The sequence below is a fragment of the Pan troglodytes genome, chromosome 17 (genome assembly GCF_028858775.2).
Source record: "Pan troglodytes isolate AG18354 chromosome 17, NHGRI_mPanTro3-v2.0_pri, whole genome shotgun sequence".
Taxonomy (NCBI): Eukaryota; Metazoa; Chordata; class Mammalia; order Primates; family Hominidae; genus Pan; species Pan troglodytes.
Window position 1 is genome coordinate 67409494 of NC_072415.2, and position 25042 is coordinate 67434535.

Sequence of the window (25042 nt, forward strand, 5' to 3'; positions counted from 1 at the left end):
GACCACCTTGAGGTCTATTTGAGTACTTGGATATGCCCACCTACATAATATATGTCATGCTGGGTCTCCAAGTAATGAAGCAATACTTCTCTCAATCTTCTGCAAACTCTGACTGCCCTTGGGGTAACACCTGTACCCAGGTGAGCAATGGAACTTCTTTGTGGTGACTAAGGTCCAGGAGAGAGGCTTTCTTTAATCATAGATGATCTTAGATGTGAAGAGTAGGATTACAAAGTGCTTTCTACTCACTTTCAGGCTGACATTTTCCTTAGGGGAAAATACCAAAAAAATACAATTCTTTGTCAAGGTAATAGCATACTTAATAGTTCAGCTTCTTTTTTCCAATTAGCAGATTGAATTCAGAGCAAAAAGAAAATGAAGGACAAACTGCTAACTAGTAGTGAAGCCAGGTGTCAGATAACTGGAGAAAGCATCAGAGGTATCCCCGGGAAGATCAGTTACCTCCATCTCTCCTCTGAGCCTGCCCTGGCTCCTTCTACTCTGGTTGCAATTAGGATGAAGGTGCTAATTACATTCTCCACCAGCAGAAAGGCTCACTTCAAAACTGCCCTTCTCCAAACCGAAGTACAGACACCAAAGCCAGCCACCCCCTCATCTTACACCACCTCCAACAGGACTCAGAGCTTTTTTCATGTAAAACCACAGGACAAAATGGGATTTTGAAATGAAGACATAAGGTTGCTTCACAAGGGTACACGGATCTTCTTATCCAGTGAGAAGTCACTTTCCCTGTGCTCAAACATCCTTGTAAAAATCCAGGAGGAGAAAGGGGCACAGAAGCCAATGGAAATACCAAGTCCATGGCTCCTTTCTTAATGACAAATAACTACTTTGAAGAAGGATCCTTCATGCCCCAGGGTACAGGAGGCTAAATCTCTGGCTTGGGAGGAAATGAGGAATAATACTGTAGTCATTCAGTCCTTTACTAAAATCTCATTGTTTAAAAAGCTGCTGTTATCTTGGCCAAGTTATTTAACCTCCCTGAGTATCTTTCTCCTATATTAATGGAAAAGAATAAAAATATTATCATACAGCATTATTGTGAGCATGATTTGAGATAGAACATGCAGGGCCATCATGTCAAACATGGTGTAACTCAATCTTTTTTTTTGTTTTTGCTGCGGCTGAGACTGAGTTTTTCAATATTAGAAAGTCCGGTGACCTCCTTACTATGTGAATTCCCTGTGAACACAAGACAAGAAATCTCAGCCTGGAGTATGTGCTTATAATTGGAGCAGGGGGCCCAGAGCCCAGGGAAGGGGGTGCTTAGCAGTTTATTCTTCAACAATTCCTATCGTTTCATCTGTGGAAGCAGTACTCATCAATAAATCAGCAAGTGACAGGACATTTTTCAAAACTGCATGGAAATGTTACCATTTTATACTGTTATAATCATACACAAACAAAAGAGTATTTTTCCCCTGCTCTCAAAGATACGTTGTTGACAATTACAGTTTCAGAAGCACAAGGCACAAAAACTGCCCCAAAACTCAAGATGAAGGCTAAAATTAGATTTTTTTCAAACACCTCCCCTGACAGTACCTAGTAATGTTATTGTGGCTGTTGTAACCGTGGGTGATTGCCTATACACACAGTTGGTGCAATGAAGAGACACAATAGCTTAAAACTAAACTGTAAGATTATTTTTCAAGGAGCTTCTCCAAGTATAATACCTCAGCTTCTAGAAAAAGTAATCGCTGCTAACATTTGAAAAGTCAAAATTCTATGCAAGGGTCTGGGAGATTAACACAATTGAGCATAATAGCTCCTTTCAAACCATTTCCTAGGGACTAGGCTGCAAAAAGCCTTAAGCTTGAAGATGGCTTTCCAAATATATTTTATTTATTCAATGAAGAAAAAGACGATTTGAAGTTTCCATATTCCTTTCACATACAGACACTTCACTGAGCTTTAAGAGAAGCATTCGTCTGTAGGCGCAAAATGAGTAATTCCCCAGCTTCTAGAAAATGCAATCAGTGCAAACATCTGAAATGTTAAAATGTTGCGCAAAATGTCTTTTGTAGAGATATAGAAAAAAAAACACTGAAGTAAATATCATTTTAAACTGGTCTCAGCATTTATGTTTAAAAATGAATACATACTCATACGCTTAGTATCTGATGCATAGATCATCTCCGGACAGCAACAGCAGCTGCTTCTTGGGAGGGTAACTGAGGCCCTGAGAGATAACAGTGGGAGGGCGTTTGTTCACAGTGCATCCTTCCTTGGCTTTATATTTTGTACTGTGTGCATGTATTAATATTAATCTAACTTAGTCTAACCACTTAATTTAATTAAACATGGCCTCTTCAATAAGCGAGTCAGCTCATCCATCCCGGTGGAGCAGATCTTTCTCCACCATCAGTACTGGATGCTGACCTTCGCCCTGGCCTGGACCTCAGGGACGCCGTACAGCAAACTCCCCTGACTTCTTTTCACACTGAGCACTAGGTGGGTGCCGTGCTGGCACTGAAAGGATACAATGAACATAAGAGGTTGTCTCAGGGCCGTCTGCACAGGATTGCTAGCCCTCCCTTCCCAGGCTCCTGCCTTACTCAGCTTTCTCCAGGGACCACAGGAGGCCTCTGCATATCTTATGTACCACTCTGGTCCTTTCCTTGTTGCCCCCAACCCCTCCACCCTTGCCAACGTGCAGTCCCTTCCTCAGGAACTCTGAGACACAATGAATAAGGGAGAAGGTGAAAGCCCCTCTTCCTCTGGGCTCTGGAGTACCAGTGAAACACATTGGGGCCAAATCCTCTTCTGGAACACACTAGCAATATGACCTTGATAAAGTCGACCTCACCGAGCCTGATTCTGAACTCTTGAAATGGTGGTGGTCATTATATCCTCAGGGGAATGGAATAGAGATTGAATGAGATCAGTTATGTAAAATGCCCAGTGTTACACTCAACACATAGCATGTGAGCAGTAAGTGTTGGATGATATCATCGTCATCATTGTCAGTAGAAGCAATGGTAGTTCTCACTGCGAAAACATGATTGTTTCAACCTCCGCAGGCCCGTACACATCTCCAGCTCTCTGTCCTGGGACTCACTTACACACAGTGTGGATTAGCGGAAAGGGTGGGCTTTCCAGCCAGAGAGGCTTTACCTTGAGCAAGTCCTTAACTTCTTTTAATGTCAATTTCTTTAACCATAAACTGAGAATAATTTTATACCTTCCTCATAGGAGTGGGGCAAAGATTATAGATAATATCTACAATGCCCTAGCACCTAAGTGCCCTACATATCTTGGCTGTTTTGACTTTACTCCAAGGGGGCTGATCTATTTACTGGCTCCTGTCAAGCCTTGCCCTCTTCTGCCTCCACATCTTTGTTCAGTTCTGTTGCCCTACCTGCCCCGTCCTCTCTTTCCATCTCCATCTCTGGAAACTTTCATGCCTCTGTTTCATCTGAGAGATTTTATGACACTTTCTCTGACCACAGTGAATTTTCCCACAATTGAATTCATAGACTGCTTATCTTCTGTAGGGAAATAGGAGGTGCAAATCCAGAAGACTCCAAGACCCTTCCTCTGAGTCCTCTGTTAGACTTATTAGAAATCAAGGTGTTAGGCAACAGCCGGCAGAAAGGACTCCGGTCACATGCAGCCAAAGAGCGGCTCCTCAGTGGACTCACTCTGAGCTCCCCACACGATGATCTCCGTGTTGTCTGGGAGGGGTCACTTGCCCTCCTGAAAGTCAACTCCCTGATGCCTTATTCAGGGGTGTCTCATAAAATAAAATGGCCAATTGGTTCATTGATAAATTAAGGCACACTGGGGCTTCTAGCACGTGGACAGACTGGAGGGCCACGAGGTGCGTCGGCTGACATCCGCAGGAGCAGCTGGTGTCTCACCTCCCCACGGGCCTGGCTCCAGCTGCTTTGACATCCATTCAGTGCAAATCACACTGAGTCACTCCTCTCTGTGAACTTTGGATGGTTCTGAGCAGCGCTGCGAGAGGATCCTGACCAAGTCCTCATCATGTCCCACAGGCCCATCCCGATCTGACTGTAGTCTTCTAGGCTTTTCTCTTGCAGCAGTCACCTCCTACCTCTTGCTCTTCCCCAAGCCCACCATAATCTTTCCTGCTTCTAGTCTTTCCTTTACTTGGAATGGCCTTTCTAAACTTCTGTACCTAATGAATCCTACTCATGCTTTAAAATCCAGCTGAAATGTTGTCCCCTATGAAGAACTTTGCTAACCTCCCAGACAAAGCGTGTTGCCCAGTTTTCTCAGCAGTCCTCTAGTGTGGAGCTTTTTGTGTAGTACCTCTGTTACGTTTACATCCTTCTCCCCAACAAGACCATAAGCATCGTGGGGTCAAGGATGATTTTATAACCCCTGAGTCTGCCAAGCATGGTGTCTGATAACCAACACATTTCATTGCATGAATAATTAAAGAAAACAGAAATAAATGAATGAATAAACAATGCTCTTTTTGTTTTGTTTTGTTTGAGATAGCCTCATTCTATCACCCAGGCTGGAGTGCAGTGGCGCAGTCTCGGCTCACTGCAACCTCTGCCTCCTGGGTTCAAGTGATTCTCCTTCTTCAGCCTCCTGAGTAGCTGGGATTACAGGGGCCCACCACTGCGCTAGGCTAATTTTTGTATTTTTAGTAGAGACGGGGTTTCATCACGTTGGCCAGGCTGGTCTCAAACTCCTGACCTCAAGTGATCTGCCCGCCTCTGCCTCCCAAAGGAACAATGTTGTTTCTAACAAAATACACCACCTTTCCTGGCCTTCCCACCTAAATGGGTTCCTGGAAATTGTTCTTGGCCAGTATGGGTTGGTGAGGGGCTAGCCAGGGAGCAGAGTCATGTTTGCAAAAGATGGGCACTCATGAGAGTGGAAGAAGGGAAGTAAGTTCCTATATCTAGAATAACACTCTCCTAGAAAACATTACATCTGGGGGATTTTTCATTTCTGTGCTTCTTATTTTCACTCGCCTATACTCTTGCACAGGACTGATTTCCAATGAAATTTGATAAGTGATATTTTGTTAAAATGTCCTGATTTTTTTAAAATTATTAAATAGCTATAATCCCAGGCCTGAAAAATCCCTTATCCAGTAGCTACAGTTGTTTTTTGAAGCACCACCACCAAAATTATTCCCCTGGTAATTATTGAGCAATCCGTTTTCACCCATAAGCCTGGCACATGTAATAAGGATGCCTGCCTGCCTGTTTATTTTCTGGCTAATTTGGTCCCTTTACATCATGTGACCTTCAGTGGCCCGTATGCAATATGAAAATCGTCCTCCTAGGACTTTCTTTAGAAGGTTCACAGAGGTGTGCTAAGCATAAGTAATACATCAGTTTTTAAATCCAGGCAGAGCGAACCCATATCAGATGTCTCAGGAAAGCCTGCAATGCTGTTTTATAAAGGGAACAGAAGAGTTTCTTGATCTTTGCTATTCTCTGCAAGAAAATATCTCACCTAAGTACATCCTTTCCTATGCACTCTGTAGCAGGACATTTACAGGGTCAGAGAAAAAGACACTAAAAACTTACCCAAGCTGTTAGCTCATATTTATTAACTGCTTAATATAGGCCAGGGTGCAAAGGCCTTTATATGCTTTGTTTAACCTTCCCCCAAACCCTGGGAGATTTTTATCCCAGTTCTGCAGATTAGCAGACTGAAACACAGAGAAGTTGTAACTTACCCAAGGTCACCTGGCTGTGGATGCCAGAGTAAGCATTTATTTTAATTGATACATAATAATCATAAATATATAGGTACATAGTGATATTTTGATACATACAATATATAGTGATCCCATCAGGGTAATTAGCATATTTGTCATTTCAAACTTGTGTCATTTCTTTGTTTTGGGGCATTCAATATCTTCTCTTCTAGGTATATGAAAATATACAATACATTATTGTAGCTATAGTCATCCTACAGTGCTATAGAACACTAGAACTTATTCCTTCTATCCAGCTGTAATTTTGTATCCTTTAATAAATATTTTATCCTCTCTCCCCTCTACACTTCCCAGCCTCTAGTATTCTCTGTTCTACTTTTTACTTCTTTGAGATCAGCTTTTTTAGCTTCTGTGTATGAGTGAGAACATGCGGTGTTTAACTTTCTGTTCCTGGCTTATTTCACTTAACATAATGTCCTCCAGGCTCATTCCTGTTGCTGAGAATGACAGAATTTCATTCTTACTTATGGATGAATGGGATTCCTTTATGTATATATACCACATTTTCTTTATCCATTCATCTGTTGTTGAATACTTGGGTTGATCCATATCTTGGCTATTGTGAACAATGTGGCAATAAACATGGTGGTAGATATCTCTTTGACATACTGATTTCCGTTCCTTTGCATAAACGCCCAGTAATGGGACTACTGGATCTTATAATAGTTCAGTTTGTAGTTTTTTTCAGGTACCTCTGTACTGTTCTCCATAGTGGCTGTACTAGAATGCATTTCCACCAACAGTGTATACGAGTTCCCTTTTCTCTGCATCCTTGCCAGCATTTGTTATTTTTTGTGTTTTTGATAATACTCAGAGTATGCTTTTGAAGTCAGGTCTTTCTGGCTCCACAGTCTGAAGGTGTAACACTACCCCAGGCTGCCTCTCCATAGCATGTTTCCTGATTTCTGGTTCAAGAAGACTTTTTCTAACAGGTGTCATTCCTAGATGGCTCTCTTAAGATCTTACTCCCTTTGGCATTTTACACCTTACTCATACAATCATTTTTAAAAAATAGCAATTTAAAAAAATACAGTTCAAGTGTTCATCATATCCAGGCATGCAAGCCTTTTCTAAATTTTTTAAAATAATAAAAAAGCCCCACAGAGGAAAGGAGGTTATTTGTGTCCTCCTGACACACACTTTTAGATTTTGGTTAAAAAGTCTCTAGTGGGTGCAAAGTGACCCCCTTTGTCATTGGAAACAAATAGGAGCATTCTTTGTGCCACTGTCCACAACCACACAGATATGTTTCCCAAGGGAGCTCATCAGGTCTTCAAACATTTAGCAAGCATGACATGTGTAAGAGACAGTATTGGAGAAGTAAGACAAGCCTTGCTCTGCCGAAGCTTACAATCCAGGATCTCACCCCTTCAAGGAATTTACAGCCTCCAGACAGATAATAACATTAGGTCCATGAAAGCCTACAAGGCAAGAAGTTCAGGAGAGAAAGAAGTCATAACCATCTTGGAAGAATCTCAACCTGTTTTATCAGAACTCAAACGCCAATTTCTCACCCCTAGCTTCCCTCATTAGTGCTTATTAACTAGTATTGGGAGGACCAAGCGAAGAGTAAAGCTAGGGTAGCAGAGGCCGTAAGCTAATTGCAAAGGACAGAGCTAAAGAAACATGCTAGTTTCCCCTGAGCACCCAACTGCATGACTGAAAATGGATTAATTTGTATTTCTAATGGATATACAAGAAACGTGAATATGCTAAAATAAATTTAAGGTCAAGCAATGCAAAGTGTTAGTGCGTTTGCCTTCCACTCTCAGAGGCAGCCTCTCTTATTTGGTTCTTGGGCTGCTTCATAAAAAGTTCTGTGTTTTTTAATGGCCTCAGCTTTTGGGAGGCTCAGGCCACCTAGCCCATCAGGAGACCAGGCCCGAGGGATGGATCTGAAGAGTGGGCAACGGAGAGTTAAACCAGGGCTGACTTCAACAGGCCCAGTCAAGTCAGGGGCAAGCACATTGTCCATCCACTGGAAGACGGAAAGGGGAGAGGAAGGCAGGCCCTCCCGACTCACAGGGCACCTCGCAACTTTGCTAGGCACTACCCATCCTTTAGGGATAAGTGAAGTATGTGGTGGGCATAAAAGGCGCACAGGGGAGTCATTCTGGCAAATTCCAAGAAGGTTTTAAGGGCTCCCGAGGCAGGCAGGCCCAGTTGCTGTTTGGAGCTTCCTTTGGGGTGGGAGGATGGGGGGGCGGGGGGCCAGGGCGGTGCCTTAACGAGGGGAGATGCTTTCAAATAGCTGCCTTCCAAAAACCATCCTCCCTGCTTCTTTGAGAAGCACCCAGCTGTTGTTTACCCTCCAGGACAGCAAATCCGGTTATTTGTCTCTCTATTCCGTGATATTATAAAGTAATGAATGGTCCATTAAACTAAGTTTGGGATCCCGTCTCCCCACAGCCACCTCCTCGCCGGCACCCTCAGCCGGGGAGGCCGTAGGCTCGGGCTGCAGCCTGGCAGCCTCAGTCCCCCTCCCTCCACCATTTCCCCCTACTCCCTCCCTCTCCTGCACCCCCTCCCCCCGGTTATTTGGGAGATTAGAGTTCATTAATTAAATCCTGTGCTTAGATCGAACTGTAACATTATTCCAATCACATTTATCTTGCAGGCGGCAGCGGAGATGGCAGCCTCGCTGGAAACGCGCGGGGGAGCCTGAGCCGGCGGCCGGGGACGCACGGCGCTGCGCGCTCCTTCGCCACGCCGCCGCGCAGCCCCTCCATCTTCCTGCTCGGCACCGGGCCCCGCGCGCCCCTGCCTACGGGGTCCCGCTGCTCTCCGGGGCTCCTGCCGGCCCCAACCCCCGGCCCCTGTGGCCTCCCCCCACCCCCGCCCGGGTCCCCCTCCTCCGCCACACGCGCGCGCGCTCACACACACACACACACACACACACATATATACACGCCAGCGAGCTGCTGGCCGCTCAATGGACCGATTTCCCCGGTTTCCCTGAACCCAGCCCAGCCCGGGATGAGAAACTGCAAAATGGCCCGGGTCGCCAGTGTGCTGGGGCTGGTCATGCTCAGCGTCGCCCTGCTGATTTTATCGCTCATCAGCTACGTGTCCCTGAAAAAGGAGAACATCTTCACCACTCCCAAGTACGCCAGCCCGGGGGCGCCCCGAATGTACATGTTCCACGCGGGATTCCGGTGAGTGCGGGCCTCTGTGTTAGTGCCCTCGGGAATTTGGTTGATGAGGTGTTTGGGGAAGGGAAGGCGTGGGGGAGGGGTGTTTTGGCCTCTCCGAGACTCTTTGGGCCAGATAACTGCGCGGTCCTTCCACTCCTCTCTCTAATTCTCCCTTCCCCCTCCCTGTTATTTTTTTTTTAACCCAAAGCCCCTAGAAGCCGTTGTCCAAATCGATGTGATTGCATTTCTCGTATTCTTCCTCAGCATCCCTTCCCTCATTTCAGAAATGGGGGTTGGGGGAGGCTTTCAGGAGGGTGAGGGTGGAGGGAAAGACGGTGTGTTTGTTCGGGAGGGGGCGGCAAGCAGAGATGGACAGGCGTGAGGGGAGCGCCCTCCCCGCGCCCTCCCCGCGCCCTGTCCGCAGACTCCGCGGGCCGGGCCCGGGGCGGTGCGGGCGGTTTAATGGCGCAGGCGCCGGACTCCCCTCACGCCCTCCTCCTTTCCTCCCCCACGCCTATCAAAGGACACGCGGGTTTATTCTCAGGAAGCCCCTGGGGCGTTCTCTCTCGACCCTTTCCCCCGCTGCCACCGCCCACCCCCGCCCAGCTTTCCGGGATTTCTGCAATTCCCCCGCCCCCTGCGGGAAGCGAGCCTCGGAAGGGCCGCCCACCCTCGCCAGGTCGGAGTCACCGCTCCGCGCTGGGCCGGACTGTGAAGGCTCCAGGCGCAGCTTGACGCCGCTCTGCGAGAGCCCCCGCCCCGCTCTGTGACCCCGGGAACTCTCCCAGCGGGGCCTCCTGACGGGCAGGTGGCAACTACAAAGTGCCACCTGTGGTCCAAGCTGGGACCGAGGCGAGGAACCCAGAGGAGCCCCGCCTGGACCGAGGAGCGGAGTTGGCCGGCGGCCCCCGGGGGCCCCCAGCCAAGTTATAGGAAGTGAAATCGGACGTGGGCTTGGGAAGGAAGAGGTTAAGGCAGGAACCACCCCCAGACTTTCCCTGGGTCTCCGGTTTCCTCTGCCCTTTCTCCAAAAACAATTCTATGGGGCTGCAAAGGCGTAGCGGGTCAGGCTGGCGGGGCGGCCGCTGTCCGCGGTGCTGATTCCCTGGTCCTCGCAGCGCCGCGGGCTCCAGCCCTGCGCCCGGCGTGCGCCCTGCTCTCCGCGTGACGGCCATTTTATGGTCTCTCCGGCACCCGGAGGGATGGACAATGCAGATGGGGTTCCCTAGTTTTCTTTTTTTCTCTCGGGTGTGCGTGGGAGCAGAGGGTGGACCAAATGAGAGGGGCTCCGGGACGGAACGGAGCCCGCACGCGTACCAGCCGCCCTCGCCCCAGCCGCTGGACTTTAATGGCTACCTCGGCTTCCCCGAGCTGAGGCCAGCACGCTTGTCTGTGCTCATGCTCCTCTCCAGGTCACAATTTGCGCTGAAGTTTCTAGACCCGTCATTCGTGCCCATTACGAATTCTCTCACCCAGGAACTCCAAGAGAAACCTTCTAAGTGGACATTTAATCGGACAGCGTTTTTACATCAAAGGTAGGATAGGAGGAAAAGATCCAAAAGGTGCTTTTAAGAATTCAAGAGCTCAAAACAAAACAAAAACAAGCAAACAAAAACATCTAAAACAACAAACATCTATACGCCCCACCCTCACCATCAGGTGTATCTGCATTGTTTTCTTGGTATAACTGCACAAAGCGACGATCAGGAACCTTCTCCTGTGTGTGTAGTGTCCTCTCATAAAAAGGACATATCAGGACCAATTTGAATAGCAAAAAAAAAAAAAAAAAAAAAAAAAGCATTCCACTCGGGCTTGATTGAGCACCATGATTTACAGCTAACAAGTCTGGCAAGTACTGCCAAAGCCATCTATTAAAAAAAAAAAAAACAGACAAAAGGTTAGTTGCAAAAAGACCACCCAATGCATTTTCATTTCCTCACTGAAAAAAACTTGAAAAATAGAATAAAGTGGTATTGTTTCATTGAAACACACGGAAAATGCCATAATCTGTCTCCATCAAATTACTCCTGAAAATGCTGGCCCAAATGTATATAGATATTTAACTATGGTTTTGTTTTGGTTTTGCCTGTTTTCATTGTCTTTACAGCTTTTAACTTACTGTAAAGGTACCTAACTTAATTCCTACTAATTGTAGCGGTTTCATTTTATACACATAAGATGGTTTTGAGGTTTTGTTTTTTTAGGTGGAAGAAGGATGAGATTTGTTCAAATGTATTTATTCTGCTCAGTGATTCTGGTCTACTCTTAGCAAACCACGATAACTCATTACTCCTTCCTTCATGGTGGGATTATTTTACTGCTGAATGGGATGTGAGCCATCTAGCGTATTCATTAGAAGTGTGAATACTTATTTTACAAACCACTCTATTTAGGGAGTTGTGTTTTGGTCTTAGCATTTCTAGTTATTGCTCTCTCTCTCTTTTAAAAGTTTAATCTATGGGCAGAATTAAAACAAATTCAGTGGGTATTCATGGTCTCATGAAAATACTGGTCAGATGAAAAGTCAGCATACAGTCATATGATTAAGATTAACATTTTAAAAACACTTATGTTTAATTATAAATTAGTTCATGAAAATTGATCAATTCTAAAACTCTAGAAGTGTTTTTTTAATAATTGGGTTTTAATTCAATATTAATTTTATGGACAACCCAGAACATTTTCATGGGTAGAACACATTCTAGCTTTCCCCAAAACATGTTTCTAACTCAATAAAAAATGTTCTTCCCACACTAGGCCATGTGACCCAAATGACCAGTCAGAAGAATATTTCCTTCTCAAAACTTCATTCATTTTAATTAATTAGATAATCTTTCATTAAATTTTTACCAGTAGCATTTTAAATCTGCCTTACCTTTTTAACAACTTGTAAGAGTGGTACTGGTAACTTGGGGAGTTTCAAAGATTTCAGTTGCTGTTGCCTCTATTTTGAAGAATGAAGTCATTTTTAAATTAAAATTCCAAGCAACGGATGATATGCAAAGCATTTCATTTCATTCCTGCTACATTTAGGCAAAAGTTACAAGAAATTCAATGGGTTTACTTAACATCGGAGAATCTAGCAGCAGTAGCATGTTACCAGTCTCTCTTGAATGTTTTAAATAGCTAAACTTTAAGAAGAGATACTTAATTTTACTTAAAGCTCAATATGAAAGCAACGTGAAATTAGTTCTAAGTATCAGTCTTGCCTTGTTTATGTACTGAATTGTTAGAATATGGAAATATTTTCAGGATTTATAATAGCCATGTTTTCTAAGGATTAGATTTATTCAACTAAATTGTGTTTCTATATAATCAAGTAGAAAAAACTCCCTGTTTCATTATTCAAAGGACCTTAATGAGATTATCATCTCATTTCTATTAAATATTCAGCTACACCCACTGCTATTACCATCTTCATATTTTAATAATAGATAGTGCTGTACTGACTCATATCTATTTGGCTCTTATTTGGACACCAGTGATATTTGATATTCTTTGAGCACTTCAGTCCAGTAGCAAACAAGTAGACCCTAGTTACAAACTATGTGTTACTAATGTTTGTGCATTAATGTGAGCTCTTTCAGGCCTGTGTAAATTGTCTCCCTGTATTTTCTGACACAATTTGCCCTATACCTCCCTGCTGATCAAATAAGATACACTCTTCACGTAGAGCAGAAAACCAAGGTATGGCAGCTAAAACTGTAAGTTGCATTTACAAGCCTCAAAGAATATACCCAGAAATTGACTGAAAGATTAGAATATGCGGAGATTCTGAAGCAGTCCTCCCTTCAAGGACCACAATTATGTATGTATAATCTTTTTTGGATTCAATGAGCCTAAGATTCCCTCTGAATGAAATGTCAGCATAAGTCATAAGATGGAAAATCAATTCTTCTGAATGGAATGCTTTTCATGAATTTCTTTTTATTTTAGGCAAGAAATTCTTCAGCATGTCGATGTAATAAAAAATTTTTCTTTGACCAAGAATAGTGTTCGGATTGGACAACTGATGCACTATGATTATTCCAGCCATAAATATGTTTTCTCTATTAGCAATAACTTCCGGTCACTTCTTCCAGATGTGTCACCCATTATGAACAAGCATTATAATATTTGTGCTGTGGTTGGAAATAGTGGGATCCTGACAGGGAGCCAGTGTGGACAAGAAATAGATAAATCAGATTTTGTTTTCCGTTGCAATTTCGCCCCTACGGAGGCTTTCCAAAGAGATGTTGGAAGAAAAACCAATCTTACCACCTTCAACCCCAGCATCCTGGAAAAATATTACAACAATCTCTTGACTATTCAGGACCGTAACAACTTTTTCCTCAGTTTAAAAAAGCTTGACGGGGCCATTCTTTGGATCCCTGCATTTTTCTTCCACACTTCAGCAACTGTGACCAGGACATTAGTTGACTTTTTTGTTGAACACAGAGGTCAGTTAAAAGTCCAACTGGCTTGGCCGGGAAATATAATGCAACATGTCAACAGGTGTGTATATTTTATTACATTTTACTCATACTCCACCAGATGGCAAATCAATGTTGTAATCTCTTGGGGGTGGGAGCCATCCAATTCATTAGTTGTTGTGGTGAGTTTAGTAGTAATTAGAAGAAACTCATATGTTTTGTAATGAGCGAATGAATGAATCATTCTAGCTAAGAAGTTCCATCTACCCACAGCTGGTAACCAAGTGTCAGATGGAAGGATTGGGGCTTCATCAGTCTCCCGTCTCTATTCTCTGTCCTCTCCCTTGGTAGTAAGGCTATGGAGCAGTCATGGAAATCACCACAAATCAAGAATTTTCTTTAAATAGATAGCTATATTCCAAGAATGCCAATGGCTAAATTAGAGACAAATCAAGTGGTTTTTCTTTTTAGAAACGATGCAGTTGACTTAAATTTATGTTTTGTAGATGTCCAAGGTTAGCAAAACACCTAGATAAATCATAAATTGCACAATCTGCCTTTATAATCTGATATTTGAGTGCAAAAACATGAAGAAAGTATTTTATGAGCATGTTGTTATCTCTTGGAATTTGATAGACAGATCAGCCAGAGATGCAATATTTTCATCTAGTCTGGTGATTTTCAACTCTGGTTGTATATTAGAATCACTTGAGAGCTTTAAAAATACTATTTTCTAGGCTCTGCCTCAAGAGATCCTAATGTAATTTATCTGGTGGGCAGGGAGGTGGAGGCCAGGTACTTGGTATTTTTTAACAACTCTCCTGATGATTCCAATATGCAGTCAGAATTGAGAACCACTAGTCCAGGGCATTTTATAAAACAAGATTAATTGTAGATTTTTTTTCTTTTAAATCATCTGGAGAAAATTATCTCAACTTCAGTTTCCCCTATGTAAGTAGCCTCAGTGTCCTAACATAGCCCTAAATATTATTATAAGTTGGGGTGGGTTCTGGAGACCTGGTAAACAGGGAATTCTGAAGATCTTTATTCCACAATAGATTTTTCCCATCCTGTAGCCTCTTAAGATGTAAGATCTGTTTAGTTGACCTCTCATAGGAGGAGGAATTACAGCCTAATAAACTGGTTTGTATCTCAATGGTAGAGTGATGCCATAATTTACAGTCCAAACTGGAACTTTTTCTTTGAGAGAAAGAGGGTGCTATTAATAATTACAACACAGATAACTGACAAACTGGGACTGTCCCAGTTCCCCAGGATATATGGTCACCTTTTTAAGTGGTGATGTAGCCCAACTCCTAAGTTTAAAGATGAATCAACTGAGGTACAAGGAGCAGAAGTTATTTACCCAAAGTCACTGCCCTAAATGAGCAAGACTAGAGTTAGAAGTCAGGTCTCCTGCCAACCTGTCCCATGGTCTTTTGATCTCCTCATTTTGCTCCCCTTTTGTTCAATTTAAGTTTGTCTATACCGAAAGGGTTGTCAGAGTCATTCTAGTTCCTTAGACAGGAATAGTAAAACCAAGACTGAACTTTTAAATTTCATTTGGAAGGGGAAAGGTTCACCTTTGAAATCTTCAAGTAGTGAAGAAGAAACTGCATGTGCTTAGAAACTTCCAGAGACTATCCTGTGTGGCTGCCTGCCACAAAAGTGGAGTTAATCATAATGTTTCATAGCCACTCGGGCCTCAAAAAAATACATGGGCTCAATGAAAACTGGAAGGAAATACAGTCCACAGAAACCTGACTAATGCACAGTTTCATTCTGCCTGCATCTCCAATGATAAATACACACACCACATAGAAGCCTCAAATATTTGGCAGTGTCAGCAGGAAGGCTTCAGAGTATTAATATTATTTAAATATGGAAGGACTAATAACTATAATTTATTATTTACACTTAATGTATCTTACACACTTTCTGAATTTAAAAAATTTAGCATGCCAGATTGTGGCATGCTGAAGATGGGCTTGGGAACCCCTAGTTAGAAGACAAAGAAGCAAGGAATACAATTATTTGCAAGAGAGAAGAAAAATAAGGCTCCACAATCTTTCTAAACCCCGAATGAAGGGTTTATTTCTAGGTTTGAGAAAGGAAGAGACGGAGGAGTTTCCCTTAGATTAAATTAAATGACCTCCTTCACCCTATCCAAGAACCCTTTATGTAAGAAAAGCACAGTCATTCTTTTTGGTGGCCTTCTGTTGTGTCACCGCTGGGTCGGAGCCACACCACTCTTTAGAAAAACCCAGGGGCAGCTTCAAAGGCCAGCTTCAAAGGTGTGCAAACAGTGTGATCCCAGGAAATCCCATGCTCAGAAGGGCCCAACACTTGGTTTAATACTTTGCTCTTGCACTGGAAATTTTCAATACTTTTTGAACCAAGACTCCACATTTTTATTTCTTACTGGATCTCACAGATTATGTAACCAGTTGTGCCCAGAAGTTGTTTTTGGTTGCCTAAAATATAATTTCAAAACAAGCACTATTTAAGTTACATTAACAAATCCACTACCCAGCCCAGTCAGATAGACCTTGCTGATTGAAACCTTCAACGCTGACCTCTGAATCCACATGTACTTATTGTTCCACAGGTACTGGAAAAACAAACATTTGTCACCTAAACGGCTGAGCACAGGTATTCTTATGTACACCCTTGCATCAGCAATATGTGAAGAGATCCACTTGTATGGATTTTGGCCTTTTGGATTTGACCCCAACACAAGGGAAGATCTTCCATACCATTACTATGACAAAAAAGGAACCAAATTTACCACCAAGTGGCAGGAGTCCCACCAGCTGCCTGCTGAGTTTCAGCTGCTGTACCGAATGCATGGGGAAGGGCTCACCAAGCTGACTCTGTCACACTGTGCCTAAGAACTCCGAACGGAAAGTGCCAAATGGCTGTTTAAAAAGTGCCCCAAATCAAATTGAATAGTCTTCAGAATAGAACCCTAGAGAATGTCTTATAAGGATTGTCTGCCATTTAAAAGGAAAGATGTCTTTTCTCTTTTGCACTGCTCTTTTAAGAGTTTTAGCAGATTTAGCAGGACAGATGCATTGAAGCCACATGGTTTAGACTTGATTGATAAAGGGAATGTTGCATTTGGGACTATGCTGCTAACGAAATGGTTTGAAGTATTTTCATGTTTGGATTTTAATAATAAACTGCCTCCCATTTTTATGAGGACTAGAGCTATAGTTTCTGCAGCTCTGCTCAGATAGTCCTCATAATCAGAGGCCTCTGGCCAACTGGGGCAGGACCTGTTTTGCTGGTGGGATCAGACTCTGAAAAATGGAAACGTAAAAAACTGGTTTGCATATCTCATCTTCTATCTATCTCCCTATCTCTATCTCTATCACCATCTCACTCCCTCCCTCTGCAACTACTCCCTGCCCTACCACCGTGGAGTTTAATAATTTGCTAGGAATCCTATTGAATTCGCTTTGCTTGTATATGTTGCATTTGTACTTGATGTGTTTAAGGTTCTGGGTAACTTTGATGCTTCATGACAAAATAAGCAAATCACGATGGACTCCCTTGTGATTCCTTTTTTAAAGAAATGCCTCTGATGCAGTCCTCACCAGTCTGTTCAGTCATTCTACAGCAGGATGGTCCCTCTGTGGTGAGTGGGATATAAGGCAGTGCATCTTTCATGATCACAAAGAAAGCCTATGTTGTGGATAGCATTGCATCTCTTGATGTAGGCGTTGTTATGGCAAATAATAGCACTGTGGCCACATCTGTAAGGCCATTCCAGCCTAAATTTAGTGTCTCCCATAATCCCAACCCATGCACTGGGCTGGGTGTTCTCTCAGAATATAGAGGCAATGAATCAGCTTAAGACCCTGGGACACACAAAGGAAAAGGAAGAAGAATATTTAGAAGTTGTTATGGAATCCTGTGTACCCTAAAGTGTGGTAACCATGTTACCCATTCCAGCTGGGTTAAAGTGGAGGAGGATCTTGGCCAGGCCAGGCGCCCAGGTGACTAGTGCTGAGGTGTGATCATTTTCCGTATCATTGTGTGCACCACCACCAATCCAGAACCATTTGTTCTCTTTGAGAACATTGTAGCACTGGATATTCCCTCTTTCCACTGAAGTCAGATCTATACAACTACAAATTAAGCATTTCAAAAGAAAAAGCCATTGTGCAGTGGCAAGAGTTGGAATCCAAGATTATGTAGACCTGCGATGAAGGAAGTAGCTGGCCATTCTCATTTTCTTTATTTCAGCCACATGAGTAGAAATCAAATCATTCCCATCCCTGGCTTTTTACTGAGCAGCACTTTGTTCTTCCAATTCAGCCCAAAGTCTGGCCAAGTTGATGTTAAATTTTAATAAGAGTTTCTTTCTTCTTTCCAAATGCCAGTCAAGCATATTTGTTATGCATTTGAGTGGGGTAGCTCATTCTTTTCCTGAAATCTCATCTAGATTGCTTGCAATGCGACAAATAACTGTTTTAAAAATGTGCTGTAGTTCAGTGATGAGCTCATTACCCCTCTTTAGGAAGGTAAGATCATGCCTAAAATTAAACCGAATATGGTAAGGAAAGACACTATCGTTATGCTCACGTTCTGCCTGGTCCTAAACCTGCCTTATTATTATTTTCAGAAAGCAATCTAATTAGAGCAACTTGCGTAGATCTAGATATTAACTAATGAAAGAAACACCAAGTTCAAATGTGTTACCAATTATGACACACATTACAATATAATTATAAGGGGAGACATTAAAAACATTTTGTAATTCAGTGGTATAATTTGATGGGTATCACAACCACACTGTGTTTGTTCCCTGTCCCTTTGAAGAGGACTATACTACCATCCTCACACTGTGCTCTGTTGGGATCACTGAGAGATTGACAACTGACAGAAGTGTTTAGTTGGCTGTTCCTGAGCACTTAGTTCATTTGGTTATACCTAAGTGATATTAATGCCAATATTACTTGGGCCAGATTCTGACTCTGGAGTTTTAATCCCAATGTGCCCATTCATTTTCACTAAATATAAATGCATAGACACTTTAAACCAAGAAGATTAAAAGAGGAAAAGACCAGAATCTCTAAAAAACAGTTTACTGTTCTGTAGTGGACAATTTAAATTTTATCTCATCATAATGCCAAGGATTTTTGTTTGTTTTTTAAGTTCAGGGAGATTTTTTAAATCTCCTTGCAGTCTTGGCTCCATCTTAACCTTAGAGTGGAAGGACTTTCCCATCCCCCACCACCGTGTTATCTATCACTTTAATGAAAACTCAAAATAGTGAGGAAATGGACTTTTCTTCAGAACTTGAGGGGTTTAGAGATCAGGCTCATCTCTGCTTATAAGGAGGACTTCCTGGAGATGATCCCAATAGATCACCCTTCACTTTTGAAGAATAGCAGCTTCTAGCTGACCATGCAAAATCTCTGTTTTTAAAGACTGTTTCAAAGATTAAATCTATACAACCACTTTTATGACCAAAAAAGTTGTTGTGTCCCAAGTGTCCTAATTAGAAAGGCAGCTGGCTCTCCTGCAGCTCCCAAGCTTGTGTAGTCAAGTGCAGTGAACTGGACAGTAATCAGCTCAGGACCATTGGCTCTTTCCTCCTCTCTCAGCTACAGACACATGCCCTGGCTTTTGCATTGACCTTGCTTTGTTAGTTCTAGACTAATTTATCCTTTTGTCAGACACTTTCCCTTTTTTAGGATACTCACAACAGAGTCCACTTTCAGCTATTGGAATACATTTTACCATAAAGCCCCCAAGGCTTTCTACCCATAACACCAACACAAAAAACCAATTAAGTTGCAGAGGGGGGAAATAATCACAAACTTTTGGCAACCTGCTTATTGCTAGACCCTCTGTTTTCACTGGTTATTCTGAGTGTCATATGCAGATGCAGATCCAAGGGAGACAGGGCTAAATGGTGGTGTCAAGAATTCCTCCCACACCCCAAAAATTCTTTCCAATATTTGATTATTAAAATGTCTATCATTTCTCCACCTTGTGTCTGTGTCTTAAGTGTCTGTGAATATTGTAAAAGTGCTGTATGTTTAGTAGTGTTGTGTGCCTGGCAGTGCTGACTATGACTACTGTGCCATCTGTCTGTGACCTTGATGTTAGGTACCTGGCCATGGGGCTACCAGCAAGGATGTGCAAAGGAAGAACCGCTGCCCCTGCCCTCAGCTTCCTTATGCCCGAGCCACTACTTATCCGTGAATGTGAGTGCCAAGAGAAACCTAATTTGGTGGGGAAGCCAAGGAATGGGAGAACGTTATTTTATGATTTGAGTCAAGGCAATAATTATTAGACACTCTCAGACAACAAAGCGGTATTGACCTGAGATCAAAGGAAGCAGGGACAATATTGTAGAATGCTAGGACACTGGAAATGAAGAGGCCTTCAGCTTCGCCAGTCTTGATTCTTGACTTTACAAATGAGAAAATGGAGAAACAGGGAGGCTAGGTGATTTGCCCCAGATGACACTGTCAATTAGTGGAGAAATTATGATTCCTCCTCTAGTACTTCTTGGTCTTACCAGCATCAAATGAAGCTGGGCTCACAGGGAAAGTGGTTTTTGGTCTGGGATCTGCAGAGCACATACAATAAGTTAGAAAGTCTATAAAAGAGGAAAAAAGGTTCTCCTCTCCCTCCCAAAAATGACTTCCCAACACAGAACAATAAAGGAAATGCTTGTGTGGGTATGCAACTGTCCACCAATTATCACCTACCTTCTCCCTGAGATGAAACAAAACACCCTTGGTAAATCATGATTTGATAAATAACAAGTTACTGGTGGTTCATGCTTGACAGCTGCAATCTTACCAATAAGCTATTCATCTTAGTAAAACCTCGTTTTAGTAATATACATGCATAATTTAGAAGTTGAAGGCTGAAAATTGTTGTGTACTTCTCCATATATATACAACTTTCATCGGGGTCCCTTGAGTTAAGAAATGCCTTCTATTTTATAGGTAATCTCAACAGCAGACTTTGAAATATTGTGTTTGGTTCAATATGCTAAGAAGATATACAAATAATAACTTCGTGAGTCTTCATGTGCAAAATGACAAACTGAGCAATTTTCTGTATAATTCTAGATTCTTAAAACCTTTTTTCCCGTAATTGTTTGAATGCACTAGGCACAAGTTTCTGTTTAAGCCTCTGCTTCTCCCTGAATGTGTAGAACTGTCATTTTGCTTACAAAGGGGCTGTGTGTTTGTGGCTGGCAGCCCAGATAGAGCACTCTGGGTGCTGGGGATTGAGGGCACCTTGGCCAGCTGATTGACCTGTCTGGACTCTGTGGCCCAATTAATCGAGGCCACAGATCAGTTGGTACTAAGCATCAAAATGATTCATTATGCCTCTCTCACACTCCGATTGCTTTGCCACATAGATAACAGCATTTGAAATGGGAAACACTTTAGAATGTCATTATTGTATTATATATTGTCATCTTATGCAGTATTTCTGAAAATTTATTTTTATTGTGATGACTGATTGAAGACATCTGTATGAATAGATGTTCCTCAGTGAAGCCTATTCTCTTGTTGTTGATGACAGTGGCATCAGAGTGAAGAGTTGCTGCAGAGTAACTGACTTCAGTTTAAGGTTACCCTGGGGTTCTGGGGTTAGGACCCGGATTATGCAGCTGATCTCCCAGCAAACACAGCTGTATGAAATAAGCAACTCTTCAAAATACAATTCTTGCCACTCATTCTGGACCTTTGATTCATAATGTCCTGGGATAAGTCCAACTTACAAAGATTCCCAGGTGATTCGTGTGACCACCATTTGGAAACCAGTAATGTATACACCCGGAGTCATATATACCATTTTGAACAAAGTAGCTAAATGCTTATCTCTCCTTGTGCGATTAGTTTCACATGTTCCTTGAGGTTATCATGTTAAATGGCAATATAGACACAGTCTTAGTGATTCAACAATTCAGCTATTTCAGCCAAATTGACCAGTTGCTAATTTATAAGCAAATAATAACTGATCAATTTAGTCAGAATGGATGCAAGCCCAAAGACAAGGTGGAGAGCAAGCTTTAATATACACTTTATCTCAAGGCCAGCTCTTCATATTTCCCTCTTTATATTTCAAACTAAGAGGCAGATCTCAGGTCACTCATCTTTAGAATTGGTGAGAATGAGAAACAGGGAACTGAAGTGATTCATTCAGATTCAATTTGGAAGTCATTCCCAGAGCCTAAAATATTTATCTAAGGGGTCTGATTTATCAACCTCAGGTAGTCTCCAAAACACAAAGGCATTCAGGCTAAAATGAAACCAATCAAAAAAGGAAATTCAAGAGGCTCCAGTTCTAAGACTAACCCAGTATAACAAGGGTGATCAGTTATTACTTGTGGCCTTGTACCACCTCTGTTGAATAATGTGCCACCGTCCTAATGAAGCTTTGGCCAGACTTCTTTCTATAGCTGTGCACACAGAAAGGCTTTAGACAACAGTGATACCAAAGGGTTCCTTTGATTTTCCTTCTGTGTGATTCTCAGACAGTTTTAGCTCTTTGGTGTGCTGCCAAATGTTTAACAACTGGCTCTGGAAAACAGTGGAACCCAGATTTTTAGCACCTACCAATTTCTATGGTGTAAATACTCTCATCTCAGCCAATTTCAGGCTACTAACTTAATGTCAACCAGCTGAAAACACAACAATATGTTTTCAAGAGCCAGTATAAGTTGGCTCCAATATAGCATGAGCCAGCTCCAGCATAGCACTGCCTGAACAATTTTTAAGTCAGTGAGTACCAAATAGGAGAGGCTAGCAGAGGCTTTGGAGGGACTTTTAAATGTCCCCTCCACCAAGGGAAGCATTTCCATGTTGGTTAGTTTTACTGATTTTTAGTAAAAGAGCATATTATTGGATCCCAAGGTGTTCAAATATTCCACGTGACTCTTAGGAACCTCTCAACAGACTCCCCAGTATCTTGGGAGATTACCAACTGTGGCTTTTCTAATTTCTAAGGGTGACCCTCCAGGAAAACATTCTTTAATTTAACTACCAGTTAAAACCATGTTTGGCTGATCTTTTTTAAAAAATCTATACCTACAGTTCATCACTTGTTTCCCCAACTTTGTCATTTTCCCTATCCACTTGCCCCTCATCCTTCTGACACAATAAAAAAAAATACAGGTACCCACAAAACAGTGCCTGCAAAGGAGCAGGGGAAGAACAAGGCACCCAGTAAGCTCACTTGGCTCTACATATCTGGAAAGGCACTGAGGTTCCAAGGTTTCTACCCCACCAGGGGACACCCAGTAAACATCACGCTGAGAGTTTAAGTTGCACTCAACTGGAGTTGATTTGCCCTCAGAAAAGTTTCCAACGGTGAAGAAATACCACTGGGTAGGAATATCTCTGGGCAACTTCATTGCTGACTGGGCAAACTTTGTAGGATAAGGTGTCATGTGATGTAAGGCTGGACCATGAAAAACAAAAATCTACTAATACACATTTGGCCCCTGCAGTCCCCTGGCATTGAGCAATAGAGCAACTGTCCTTTCTCACCACTAGTTGTGAGTGTACTTCCAACTGAGTGTTTAGAAATCAGGTAATCTGGCAATTCACAGAACAAGCTTTGTTTGCAAATTGCAAATTTTTCTGGTAGAAGTCATTCTTAGGTGGGCTTCATTACATCTTTGGAGAGGCAATGCTGGGAAAAAAATATGCCTAATTCCTAGGACACAGTGAGTGGCCGTAAGTTGTTATCTGCATGTACTAAATCAAAATTAGATCATGAAGGACCAAATCTACTTCCATTGCTATAATAAAATACCCTACAGGTTCTGTAAGGCATTTCTAAACTGTAAATGCTTGAAATGCAAGTTGGACGTTTTCTATACTATGTGTAAAATGCCAGGTTATACCTCTATTTTCTTTCTTCCTAATGGTCATTGAAATGAGCTTGTTTCTCTACATTGAGCAAGCTACATTTTATTTTAAATGAGTCAGGTGCATGTTCAGATGTCTGTATTCCCAATACATTGCATGCAGCCTGAGCACAAGTATGCCTTCACCCTCTGGCTCTTTTCCTGACACCAAACAGAGAAGTCCACAGCTACAAGCACAAGGGGCTTGACAGGTAGGCCTTGTTTTATTATGAACAAATTCACCAGAAAACCATTCTTGAGGAACCAGCCACTCCCATAGCATTTTTAGTCTTAGGGAAGAAAATTGGTAGGGAAGAAAAATTGGCAGACAATGGGAAAGAGGTTTGGTCAACCTGCATAAGTGGAATAAAGTCATTGAAGTACTTGCAAAAAGAAGAAGGAGTTTTCCCTCTGAAGGAATCTAGACCATTTTTTAATACAGAGAATAACTGTACCCCATGTTAGAAGTGCTCTTTAGCCATATTTCAAGATCCAGATCTGAACCCATACTGTGCAGAAAAGCACAAGAGCGCTTACAGCCAAGAGCCCTGGGAGGAGTTGAGTAACAGGCTGAGATCCGGTCACCAAGCATCGTTAGTTAGCACTGAAATTCTCCCAGGACACAAAACAAATGTATGGAAACATCACAATACACTATCATTTACTCACATGGGACAACCACCTAAGTCCATAGCAAAACTTTACAGATCTAGATGTTATCTCAAGTCAGGATTCCAGATCAACATCCTCCATGTGGAAATGAGACAACTGAGGTTCAGAAAGTTGGAGTGACTTATTTGCCCAGCTAGCTAACTGGAATTAGAGTCTGGGTCTCCCAACCACTGATTCTGCTACACCACACTGTGCTGCTTCCATTAGTTGGATGGACATTGACAATTAATTGTGAAAGCATTAATTAGAAGTCAAGACAAAAGAATGTTTGTGATATCTTCTCTCGCTTAACATACTTTGATTTCACCATTGCATTTCAGCATTTTAAAGAATAGTGTATCAGTATAGAAGGAGGAGCAAAGCTCTTTAAGAGTAATGATGAAACCAAAAGGTCAAAAAGTAGAATAACAGCGAATGTAAGTTATTAAATAAATGAGCAAGAAGTATGTGTTAGGGAAAATAAATGCTTCTTATATTGTTAATACCGTGATTCCCTGCCCGCTCACCCCCTCACTCAACACTTGATGCATTTGTTTTGGAAAGTGCCATTTTATGCTGAGATACTGGTATTGAAAACTTCCCTCTTTCCCAACTCTGTCAGAAGTTCTCTTTCTCTTTGGAAGAAGCCGAGGGCCTTAACAAATCAGACTGACCTCTCTTGTGACAGGCAGCCTCGCCTGCCCTTGGAAACAAGCTGCCAGAATGTGAGGGCCACAGAGACCCAAGAGAAGCCAGCACTGCTAGACTGAGGAACTTGTAAATATCTTCTGCTTTCTTGGTGAACAAGGACAGAGGCAATTGCGTGTATATTGTGACTGTAGTTTGTGAAGAAAATGCAACCGTTTGCTTCGACAGCTCCTCAAATGTACTTGTTAAGTGTGAATGTGCCTGCCTCATTGCCTTGTGTTCCAAACACAGTACTGAATGCGTTGTTTTTAAATAAACCGTTTTGTTTTGCTTTGGGAAACACTGCTGGTTATCTGTCACATTCGGGAGAGCCCCCCCACACACATACACACACATACATGTGCTAACACATACTCACATTTCATCCAGTGAAGAGATTGAATGCTTCCTCCTGTTTTATATTCTCAGTGTTTTGAGGTCGTTGGAAATTTGTAGGACCCCAGAAAGGGTGAGCTTGGCTGTCTACAGCCATGAACAAGCAGGAAATACTCAAAGTCCCTACACATAACTT

The 25042-nt window shown here is 42.4% G+C and overlaps 1 protein-coding gene and 1 long non-coding RNA gene across 2 annotated transcripts in view; one reads left to right on the forward strand and one right to left on the reverse strand.

Moving 5' to 3' along the window:
- The first annotated feature begins 8707 nt into the window (after positions 1–8707).
- ST8SIA3 (ST8 alpha-N-acetyl-neuraminide alpha-2,8-sialyltransferase 3) lies at positions 8708–16168 on the forward strand. The gene is given in 4 exon segments (NM_001037297.1): positions 8708–8886; positions 10278–10400; positions 12802–13359; positions 15886–16168. Coding segments are annotated over 4 exon segments (1143 nt in total).
- Positions 10355–25042, reverse strand: part of LOC134808617 (uncharacterized) — a 69248-nt gene continuing 54560 nt past the window's right edge. The window contains exons 3-4 of the long non-coding RNA XR_010151952.1: positions 11741–11809; positions 10355–10733 (exon numbers count right to left, since the gene is read on the reverse strand). This is a non-coding gene — a long non-coding RNA (uncharacterized LOC134808617). The remainder of the gene's footprint in view (positions 10734–11740; positions 11810–25042) is intronic.